General features: G+C 32.9%; 1 protein-coding gene across 1 annotated transcript; it reads left to right on the top strand.

Moving 5' to 3' along the window:
- Window positions 1-8,073: 8,073 nt before the first annotated feature.
- Window positions 8,074-11,586, top strand: LOC110102625 (alcohol dehydrogenase-like 4). Its single transcript, XM_028695448.1, has 5 exons — window positions 8,074-8,267; window positions 8,366-8,502; window positions 9,245-9,294; window positions 9,395-9,735; window positions 11,526-11,586. Exons 1-5 carry the CDS (start codon window positions 8,171-8,173, stop codon window positions 11,543-11,545), a joined length of 645 nt encoding a protein of 214 aa, XP_028551281.1. The 5' UTR covers window positions 8,074-8,170; the 3' UTR covers window positions 11,546-11,586.
- The last annotated feature ends 473 nt before the right edge of the window (window positions 11,587-12,059 follow it).

Genomic DNA, 12,059 nt, shown 5'->3' with positions numbered 1-12,059 from the left:
CAAAGCAATTTTTTAGTAAAAAAATTTATATTTTTACCTTAACAACTGTTTAAAAAATAATAAAAAAACGTCTTGAACGAATCCTAAATTTTGGGCAAAATATCCTAACTCCGATCTTTCCCATTTCAAAAATTATTAATTTAGCCTATCATAAAATAAATTTTGAATTAATTGCAAAGTGAGCATTTTTGCATCATATGTCTATATGTGCTACTTTCCTTTAGCGGAAAATTTTTATTTTAAAGAGGAAAATATATATTATAAAAATTTATTATATGCATTGATTTTTTTTATTTTTAAATTATAAAAATAGAGATTGTGTCATCTTATGTTGTCCATAACAAGCTAAATTTATAGTTTCCAAAGTACATGATAACAAAATTTATAATGGCTACTAAAACTAATTAGATTGTCCTTAAAATTGATGAACCTTAATAAAATCCTTATGTGATGCATGCTAGATTTATCTGAAGATCTTCGGCCGACATCTGATGTCTGTGGATTATCGGCCTCTTGTTTAAAGCAATCAAAGGTCCATTAGAAAGCCCAAGTAGGCCCAAATTTTGATATCTGTGAAGTCCAAGTGCACTATTGCTACAAAATCAAAAGTCTCATAATTAATATAAATAAGAATAATATGTAATTGGTGAATAAATAATTAGTTAAGCTAATTGATAATTAAATTAGAGTCTAATTATATTACCTAAATTATTAGTTATTGATAGTAATTAAAATTTGAATTAATAATAACTTATTAAAAACTAAAAATATAATTGTTGTGTATTGGAATATTTTCGACCGTAAAGAGATGTAGAGAGTTTAACGTCCAACTTTTGAACAAAAATCTAGCACACATACAGATAAAGAGAGAAGGGTGTAATATTTATAAGAGACAATAATTCTTACGTGGAAAACCTGAAAAAAAGTGAAAAAAATAGAAGGTCTTGCCATGTTAAAATGATTCTGCTAGTATTTCTCCTTGATTACAAATAACGCTCATCCTTAGAGCACATTACATGGTTGGAGTTGGAATAATCCAATGGCATGAGCATGTTCTTAAGAGATCATTGACTTATTTATTTGTTTGGCATGACCGTAGTTCAACGATAGTAGTCGAAGGGATCGTAGTTGGGTGACTGAGATCAGAGGGACCATAGTCAAACAACCATGGTCAGAATGACTATAGTCAGGCAATTGATGTTATATGATTATTGTCAGGCGACAATAGTTGGAGGGACCGTAGTTGGGAAATTATTGTCGGGGGGATCGTAGTTGGGCAACTTATATCAATGGGTCCATAGTCGATCAAGAGATGGTGGTCAGGGGAACTCTAGTCGGGGTGATGATGGTCGAAGGGATTGTAGTTGAGCAATGGTGATTCAAAGGACTATAGTTGGGTGACTGGAGGGCTATAATCGGATGCCACATAAATATGGAGAAGATCCGAGACAAATTCAAAGTACTCCATCAGTCAAGTCTATATTGATTTATTTGATTACCCCAATCATAGAGCATTTATTCAGTTTCGAAGTGTCTTAATGATGTATGAATTAATATATCTTGGGCTTGTTGAATTTGTCTTATCGAGCCACTCGATTCAATTATAAGCATATCATATTTGGAGATCATTTAGTCATCCAATGTTTTGAAGCTTCCAAATATGCTTCAAACTGTTGATTTGGACTAATTTGGACTTGATTTGAATCAATTTTAGTGTCATTGGGTTCATCTCGTTAAGATGTTCAGTTTAACTGTAAGCTTGCTAAAATTGGAGTTAGGATGATCCTAAATTTAATTTATGAAGTTTTTAATTCACTTATACCACGAGATTCGTGCCCCGTCATGATGACTTTTGGTTATGTTTGAATAATGAAGTCTTATTAAAATTTTAATAAGATTTAGTTTTAAATATTCTCAGCATGATATAATTAAAAATATAAATAAGATTTGTTTTTTGAAAGTGAAATGGTCTAGTTGAAGGCGTAGCCATGTGACAACTCTTGTGCGCGATATACATGAGGACAAGCTCACCTACATGTGGTAACCTGGAGTAACTTATGCTTACATAAATAGATGGCTGTAATATGCTCTCAGTTTGAAGATACGAATAATCATGACTTGCGAACTTTATTCTTAACATGACACAATGAAGAAAAAAGATTCATGTATCCGACTCTATATAGTAGGATAAAGATTTGATGTTGCTAAATAGTCATAAAAAATTAGTGGGCTTCAACAGTGTCTCAAATCTAAAGAGAGAAGTTATTGCATTACATTATTCCAAATGACAAAAAATGTACATATGTGCTTGCTCTAATAGAAAGAGTCGATATAAGACATAATAAAACAGATCCCTAAAAAATTTTCCAATAGTGATATCCTTTAAACTTTCAAACTTGTCTTTATTTATAGAGGCCAAGTGAATTTGCCTCGCTCGTAAAGCTTAATTATCAAAAGAGTTTAGAGCTAAAATGCTTCATAAAATATCTAAAAATATATATTATCTCCATGAACATTAAAAGTGCAGCATGAACAGTAAAAGCACAGCGAGCTGCATTTTTACTGTTTACAGAGATAAACTTGACGGTTCTCCCCATTTGGCGCCCGCACAAAATAATTCATCCTAAGATTGTCAATCGAGAATGTCTTCAACCTTCCAAATCTCCGTCTTGATACGTGCAAAAAGTGTAAGCCATAAAATTTGCATTGTTAGTTAGTGTTATTGATTGAGATTAATGTGCAACTTTTATTTTTATAGGACTTAACAATATTTTATTAGTTGTGCTACAGATGATCGTCCAAGTTATGAGTAGCTATAAACTATAAGTCGTCCAGTTATATCACAACAAAATTGCCGAGGTAAGTAAAAAAGCTTGGCTTTTGGTTGAACAAGCATTTCAGCCACATCTAAGTTTACAAAAGGCATAATCATGTATTTGTAAATCCCATCTCTTGCATTGAATGTTGATTTTGAAGCATGGCTAGGTCTCAGGCAAATGTGATGATATCTGCCTGTAGACCAGTCTTGCTTGTAAAAGGGGAACCAGGAATATAATTCTTTAAATAATTTGTCTCCCTCCATCTATTTTTTAATCTTATAACAAAGATTTTTAGGCAACTGTCCCCCTAAATGTTTTAAAATATTAAAATTTGTAGGCAATTGTCCCAACATAATTAAACACATTATGTAGAGATGTTATTGTTAGAAAACGATGAATCAAAAACAAAGAGAAATAATAAAGAAAATCAAAAAATATCATTACAAAAAAAATTGTTTCGGGGGCGCTGCCCTGGAAACCTCCACAGGGGCACTCCCCCTTGACCCTGTGACCTGACCGGGTAGATCGAATCACGCAAGGGGGCAGCGACATATCTCTGAAGCGTACAACGATTAAGGAAATGAACAAATAGGGGTCGAGGGGCAGCACCCTCGGAATAAATTTTGATTGTAAAGATATTTATGAAAAAAAAAAATCTCTACACATTTATTTATAAATTTGTCCTCCGTATAAATTAAGACTGATTCCGCCGTAGGCTGTTGTCTAGAATTTTCCTTTGGCAAATCACTATAATCGCACTCCTTAGTTCCTACTTGATCTTCCTCTACACTCCCCAGTTGCAACTATCAAGGTATTTTTTTGCTCTCTCTCTCTCTCTCTCTCTCTCAATAACTCTATCCTCTAGCTGGGGTGTAAGTGAGCCGAGCCGGCTCGAGATCGATTTGTTTATGGGCTCGCGAGCCGAGCTTATTGGGCTCAAGAGTCGAGCTCGAGCTCAAATTCGAGCTTGAACCAGCTCAGCTCGTGAGCTCGCACCGGCTCAATTAAATATTACTTTTTAAAAAAAATATTTTATTTATTAGATTTAAATATTAAAAAAATTAATAAAAAACCACCTAAGTTTTATTTAAATGTTAAACATTTCATAATTTTTTCTAAATTTTGACTAAGTTTGAAAAATCATGCATAAATTTTAAAAATCTCGCATAATTTTTAAAATTCCCGCATAAATTTAAAAATTTATGCCCATGACTTGCTAGCCGAGCTCGTTAGTTAGAACGCGAGCTCAAACTTGAGTTCTAGCTAATAAGAACCAAAGTTAAAAAGTGAAAAAGGGTGATGTGATAATAATTGTTGTGATAATAGTGTAAAATCCAAACAAACTAATTCAGAACTCAATTATGATGAAATCATTTTAGGTCTCGAATTAAGAAAAAAATTTGTAAAACCGATAATGCTAGTGCCTAGTGTCAGGCCCAGATGCACTACATGAAAATCTATTATTACCGTCAAATTTTCTGGTGTATGCGGCGGCAGAATCGGCGGAATATTCGTCGGGATTTTAACGATGGAATTTTCGGCCAAATGTCTGCCGTTACAACACCGGTGTATTTTTCGCCGAATTTGCACCATAATTATGGCAAATTTGCGCTGGCCTACGTAAACTCGACGAATGTTTACCAACGAATTATCCGCCGGTGATGTAACCGACGGATAATCTGTTGGAAAATTTGACGAAAATGGCCCTATTTCGACCCCTTTGTTGTCTATCTTCTCATTTCTTTCTTCTTCCCTCGGTTACGTCGCATCCAAGAGCTGCCGCGAATGCGTGGCCCTCGCCGACTTTCTCCGCCGAACTTGCACCGTTCGCCGTTGTCGGTTGCCTGTACTCGCTGACTCCGGTAAGAGAAGGTCGCTGCCTCCATATCTTTGTGTATTCATTTTTGAGTTTTTTTATGGATGTTCTCACCAAACATTTGCAAGAGAATTGTTTATGGATGTTCTCACTAGACATTTGTAAGAGAATGTATCTTGGTACATATGCTTTTAAATTATTTTTATTTAGGATGCTCTCACTAGACATTTGCAAGAGAATGAACTTAGGTGTATGCTATTATTTTGGTTATGGATGTTCTCACTAGACACATTTGTAAGAGAATGTATCTTAGTATATGCTTTTAAATCGTTTCTGTCATAGATGTTCTCACTAGACAATTGTAAGAGAATGAACTTTGGTGTTTGCTTTTGCTTTTGTTTTGGATGTTCTCACTAGACATTTGTAAGAGAATATATATTGGTGTATGCTTTTAATTTGTTTTTGTTATGGATGTTCTCACTAGACATTTGTAAGAGAATGTATGTCAACCTTAGAGTCTAAAGGTTTTCACATACGTAGATATAAAACTTAATATATATGGTTATTTTTTAGGTGTAATTGACCTAGGTGAGAGATTGTGATTTTGGGCGATGAGGTCATTAATAAAAGTACACATTTTAATTAATATTTTTGATCTATTTATGATAAAATAGATAAAGATATTATTTGTAGAGTTCAAGTTGGACGGTGGAAGTAGAGGAATGCATTGGGCGTTGTTGTGTGATAGAAAAGTCCCCCTCAAACTAAGCATAATTTTAAATTAAGTGTTACAGAGATGAGGATGCTCAGGTTGATGACTAGTGGATTTACTCTTATAGACAGGATACAAAAATAGCATATATCTGAGAAGGTTGGAGTAGTTCTAATGGAAGATAAGATTAGATCGAGAGAGTCGCTTTGGATGGTGTAGTCACATAAAACAACAACATTTCGATCACTCTAAGACTTTTTGTATTTTCCCTAAACGTAGGCTTTTCGATCACTCGATCACTCTAAGAGTGGCTTTGTATCCCATCAATTTTCCTTTAGATCACTAAAAAAATTAGCTTGTCCAAATTGTATGGAATATACAAAGTCATTCAATGTAAAGAATGGAGGGAAGAACACTTGGTTTGACTATCATCGCATATTCTTACCTATATGTCATCCTTTCAGGCGAGATAAGAATGTTGTATTAAAAATAAAATGGTTATGTCACCTCCTCCTCCTGCATTAACTAGTGAAAAAATATTTCAAAGAGTAAGGTTCATGCCCACAATAGTGGATTCTTCAATATTAGCTGATTACAAATTGTCAGGGTATGATGTCAATCATAATTGGACTAAAAAAAATATTTTGTATATAGTATTGCATTTTTTTTTCTATGCAAGTTTAATTGTCGAAATTATTTCAAAAGGAAGAAGGTTTTTTTTTTTTATAGGTTTCCGACGGATTTTCTGTTGGAAATCCGGCCGATAATACAATACGACTATGTTTCCGGCGAAAATTTTGCGCCGGCATTTCCATATGATATTATGATGGTAAAGATCGTCGGTAACAGGTTGGCGGATTATCCATCAGTTTTTCTGGCATACATTATACGTCGGAACACGACACCAATAAAGGCGCCGACTTCCTATATCTTTTTTGCCGAAATTTTGTTGGAAAAAGTTACGGCAGAAAAATTACGCATGTTCAAATTTTCCGACTCGTGAATTACCGTCAAATCATTTTGAGTCGAATATAAATTCGCCATAAAGCGCATATTTCCGGCAGATTTTTGTTGTTACCCGTCGATAACAAAGCATTTTTCTGTAGTGATGTAAAGGGTTGCGGGCTTCTTTAAAATCAATGATTTATGCCGCCCACAAGAAAAAATTTTTTGACTCAACCGCTGAATAAGAGCCTCGACGCCAACACATGAACCTATTATGTGGATTGACAATCGTTGAATAATGCTCAGGTAATTGAGTGTAGTGTCAATTAAAGGATTGTCATTAAAAAATTCTAAAATAAAAGAAAGGTCTACCAAGAGATCATATGGTGACATTAACTATACATTTTTTGTATATTTTATAGCATGTTTCTCATCTTCTTTTTTGTTACGTTTATTTAAATTTTGGTTGAACATGAAAACTTATCATTTAAATATTTTAAGATATGATAATTATTTTCATATCATATAATGTAAGTGTTATAAATGTGTTTAATATAAGATTTTTTTTTGATACATCATCAAAGAATTATCTTAATCGGGCATGAATCTCAAGGAAAAATCAAGTTGGAAACTTTTGAAATAAAAAATTGGGACCATATGAACTCCTTTTTCAACAAAATTATAGTCGAACTAGACGTTTCGGAAATACAAACCCAACGACACCAAATTCGACTCAATATGAGCCCAAATGGGTCCTAATCAAGGGCTTGAAGCATTGTTGGAGGGGTCAAACCACAATTTGGATTACCAAACGATTTCCAAATGCGACATGCTTATAGTCGGATCGAGCGGCTCGACGAGACAAATCCAACGAGTCTATGATCACAGAATTCCGACATCATTAAGACATTCAAATGTCTAGCAAATGTCTAGCAAATGGTCCACGATCAAGGGATTCAACATCAGCTGTCCATCCAAACCACTCCCAATTTACCCTTCATCTTTCTATTTACAGGTCATGCCACTCTAGGAAATTTATAAATAGATCTGTCATTCCTCTTGAAAGGGACCCTAAGCATAATGAGAAAAGAGAGAGATCAGAGATTGCTCTTACCTCTTTGACCACCGCCCGAAGTTCTGCCGGACCATTGTCTGATACCCAGAGTTCCGCCGGAACACCAGGTGATGCCATGAATTCCGTCAGACCACCACTTGACACATGAGTTCGCCAGACCACCGCCTGACGCTCTGAGTTCCGCCGGAACACAACGTGACGCCCTGAGTTCTGTCGGATCACCACGTGACACTTGAGTTCCGCCAGACCACCACCTGATGCCCTGAGTTCCACCGAACCACCGCTTGGTGCCCTGAGTTCCGCCGGACAATCACTTGACATTTGTAATCGTATTCCCCCTCAAGGACGAATCAGCCCACTACACTCACTCAAATTTTAGTGGAATTATTTTCAACCGGGCTAGGCCCCGTGATTTTTTCTTTTATAGGATTTTCCATGTAAAAAATCGTGTTCTGTTTGTGTAAGCTGGATATCCTTGTAATATTAAGGCGTAAGATTCTAACTCTATCACCGCTTGCATCTAACCCGCAACAATTTTAATATTATTTATGAGTTTTTCTTATGTTAAAATAATAAATCATAATTTTTTTTAAAACAAATTAACTAATGGATCACATCCTCTTTTACCTATTTATAAGAGCTTTGAAAACATATCCTTTTTTAATAGAATATCTTCACCTATCTAGTTCCCTATTTAAAGCCATCCGCCGGTCCACAGCTACTAGCACCGAAGAGAGAGAAATAGAGAGAAGGATCTATAGAAGAGACAGAGGAAGGGGCAGAGAGAGAGAGAGAGAAAGAAGATGGGAAGCTTGAACTCGGAGAACTCCAATGGCTTCCACGCCGGAAAGCACGGAGACGCCGGTGGTAAAACGGCCGGCAAAGTCATCACATGCAAAGGTAATTAACAATTAGCACATTAACCATTTCCATAAATAGTGTTTTAGCGACAAATGCTCTTAATTAATTAGTGACTAATTGATTTTGTGCTTGATTAGCGGCTGTGCTTTGGGGTCCCGGAGAGGCCTTTAAGATCGAGGAAATAGAGGTGGAGCCTCCTCAGCGTTTGGAAGTCCGGCTTCGAATCCTCTTCACCTCAATATGCCACACTGACCTCAGTGCTTGGAAGGGCGAGGTATTATCAAATTTAAGCCGTTATATGTGTTAGTAATTATTATTCAAAATTTTTTCTTCAATTATTTGTTGTTAGATTGAGGAATAAAAAATTTTAAAATATGTGATTAAAATTTATGATTAAAATGATTAGATTTGCTAAAACAAATGGTAATAATACATTGTCGTCAAACTTTTGATTTGAAGGTTGGGTTTGTTGGACTTGTTTAGTCGAGCCGCTCGATTTGACTGTAAGCATGTCTCGTTCCCAATTCGTTTGGTAATTCAATTATGCTTTAAACCCTCCCAATAAGCTTTGCACATTTGATTAGGGCTCGTTTGATATCGTATTAGAATGATTTTTGTGTCGTTGGATTTGTCTTTCTGAGATGTTCAATTTGACTATAAACTTGTTGAAATCTGAGTTCGGATGATCATGAATTTAAATTTCAAAACTTCTCTCCCATTTGCATCAAGATTCGTGCACGAGAAAGATAGTTTTTAGTGATATATCAATAGTTTTTTCTTTGCTTTATTTTTCTCTCCCTATTTTATTTTTCGGATAGCAAATTAACTATATTTTTTGCTTCTTTATCATTATTTTTTAGAAATTTTTATGACTAAAAATTATTTTAAGAACTAGAATATATATTTAAATAGCTATTTGGTTAACAATTTATTATAATTTTTTTTTAAAAAAAGTTTCTTTTGTACCTGTTGCTTATATTAATTTTTTTGTCTAATAAGTCAATCTAATATCGCAGAACAAACTGCAGCAGATCTTCCCTCGTGTTCTGGGCCACGAGGCCGCGGGGTAAATAATTTATTTATATTATCATTAGCTGCTCTAATCCCATCTATTACTGATAATTAAAATGCTAATCAATTTACTAATTTTACTAATTAATTGATAGGGTTGTGGAAAGTGTTGGGGAGGGGGTGGAGGATTTGAGACCTGGTGACCGGGTGGTACCGGTTTTTACCGGGGAATGCGGGTGCTGCGACATGTGTCGGTCGGATAAGACTAACATATGCTCGGGTTTTGCGGTGGACCCGCTGCGGAGCGTAATGAGGGCTGACGGGCGGGTTAGGTTCTTTTGGGTCGGACCTGATGAAGAACGACGACCTGTTTACCACTTTTTGAACACGTCGACCTTCGCTGAGTACACGGTTATCGACTCTGCGTGTGTTGTGAAAGTCCCCGCTGATGCGCCGCTTAGCAGAATGTGTCTTCTCAGCTGCGGCGTCTCCACCGGTATGTGCATAAGCTAATTTGGAAGCGAGAAAAATATTTTTTAAATATTGATAAATTCTTTTCTATTTACTTTTTTTAATGTGTAGTTAAAACTAAGTCCATATATTTTAATAAATTAAATGAAAATGGGTTAGACTTGGTTTGAGATGTTTTTTTAGTTTTTCTTAAATCAATTTTTTAGTAAAAAAAATAAAAAATTGTAACTAAAAAACTAATTTAATAAAAAGTCGTTCTAAACGAAGTTTTAGGTTTTATTTGTAACGACTTTCTTACTTCTTAAAATAATTTTTTATTATAAAAGTATTAATTTTGTAATAGAATGTTACTTCAAGAAGCATTAAGAAAGTCCCAAGGTTTCGTTTGAGATGACTTTTTTTTCTGTTTTTTAAAACAGTTTTTTAGTACAAAACTTTTAATTTTTTACTAATAAGTTGTTTTATGAAATTCATCCAAAATAAAGCTTTAGTATTCTTTTGAGACAACTTTTTTATTTCTTTCTAAAATATTTGTTTAATGCAAAATTTATTTTGAATTAAAAAATTACCTTTAAAAGTAATAAAAAAAGTTCAAGTCTTAACGGACCGTATTTATTCAAAGATCTATAAATTTTAATAACTTCAGGTGTCGTGCATTTGAGCTTATTTTTCAAAGAAAAATATCTGTTGAAAATATTTTGTTAAATTTTTAAAAATTATTAATTTATTTTGATCAAAAGGGAAAATATAATAAGGGCATTCTGGGCAACTTTTTTTGCTGTTAACTTTGAACATTTGCCCAATAAATTATTTGAAGGTGGGAACCACTTGTTTCTCAGTCCAACCATCCATCTTAAAAAAGCCCTCGAATTTATAGCGTACTGCATAGAAATAAATTTAATAAATTTAATGAGCTTAAAATTTTTAAAATATTTTCTGAATTCCTGACTGAAATTTGAAAAGATATTGTAAAAAAATAAAATAAAATTAAAAATAAAAATAAGCTCTTATAACAACGTATCTTTTGAGAGAACAAAATAGACCGATGGAGCGGTAGTTGCTCAAGTCGAGCTAGGGCTACGGTTACCAAACGTAGCAAAGTGCATTAATGGTAACGTGTCCAATAAAAGCCACACTTTCCTGAGATATCTATATAAAAAAAACTTTATAGTCACATCAAGCCTCAATGTAGCATTACTGTGCATATAATGTCAAAATTTAAAAGTACATTTAAATAGATTTATTTATTGAAAAAAAAAAGTAGTAAAACATTTTTATAAATGTTATATGAGTTTCAAATTCTTTTGATTTAGTTTGTTATGATTAATTTCTAGTATAAAATAGGAGATTAATGTCTGATAAAAATGCTTGCAACCATTTTCTATTTTAATTAGATAATTCTATCACATTATCAAAATAAATTATTAGTTTTCTTATATTTTGATTTCCCACTTAAATTCAAGTAAATTAATTCAAATATCAAATATAATATATATTATAATATATATTATATTATATATTTAAAATTTCGTAATATATTCTAATAAGTTTTTTAATTTAGTTGGATTTACAATGAAATAATTATAGTCCATAGATATATTATATAACAGTAAAATATAGTTTATCTCATTTAATACATTGAAAAAGGAAAAAAAAATTAGTGTGAAAATTATTCCGATCAAAATTTTTATCATTTAAAAAAATAAATATGATTAATTTAAAAATGAAAGTAATATAAATATTTAAACTTTATACTTATATTAATTAATGTATTCAAATGATTTTAATATACTTTCTTTAATGACAAATCTGAAGGAGTTGGAGCGCTTGGTTAATACGGCGAACGTCGAAGAAGGATCACAGTGGCAATTTTTGGACTCGGTGCAGTTGGTCTTGCGGTGAGATTGATGTTTTTCTCCACTGGAAAATTTCTGAAAAAGAAATATTTAATAAATAAAATATATTATCAAATAATATAAATTAGAAAAAAATATAATAAGAAAAGTAACATCATAGATATCTTAATTAAAAATAGTGGATAAATATCAAAAAATTAAATTTAAATAAAATGATTGTAATTATAATTTGTTGTATTAAAAAATATCCAAATTATAAAAATGATTATGATGAATATTAAAACTGTAAGATATAATGGGTTTAAATATATAATTAAATTATATATATTTATTAATATATTTCATATTTTATTTATGATATTATGATTTTTGTGCTTCTTAAGAGTTTGGAAGGATGCCCGGTGAAAGGAGCGGCCCACTAATTGAATGAATTAACCCCAAGTATAATATGTGAAAAGGAATTATTTATAATTTATTTTAGTCGTAGTTTGTT

This window comes from Dendrobium catenatum, unplaced genomic scaffold (assembly GCF_001605985.2).
Source record: "Dendrobium catenatum unplaced genomic scaffold, ASM160598v2 fragScaff_scaffold_637, whole genome shotgun sequence".
NCBI lineage: Eukaryota > Viridiplantae > Streptophyta > Magnoliopsida > Asparagales > Orchidaceae > Dendrobium > Dendrobium catenatum.
This window is presented reverse-complemented; position numbering and strand designations above follow the sequence as displayed.

What these genes read in the sequence shown, in the direction of transcription:
- LOC110102625 (XM_028695448.1), top strand. Translation starts at nt 8,171, where the DNA reads ATGGGAAGCTTGAACTCGGAGAACTCCAATGGCTTCCACGCCGGAAAG. An exon ending in CTGGGCCACGAGGCCGCGGG is followed by an intron (nt 9,295 to 9,394) that starts GTAAATAATTTA and finishes ATTAATTGATAG; the next exon opens with GGTTGTGGAAAGTGTTGGGG. An exon ending in CAGCTGCGGCGTCTCCACCG is followed by an intron (nt 9,736 to 11,525) that starts GTATGTGCATAA and finishes ACAAATCTGAAG; the next exon opens with GAGTTGGAGCGCTTGGTTAA.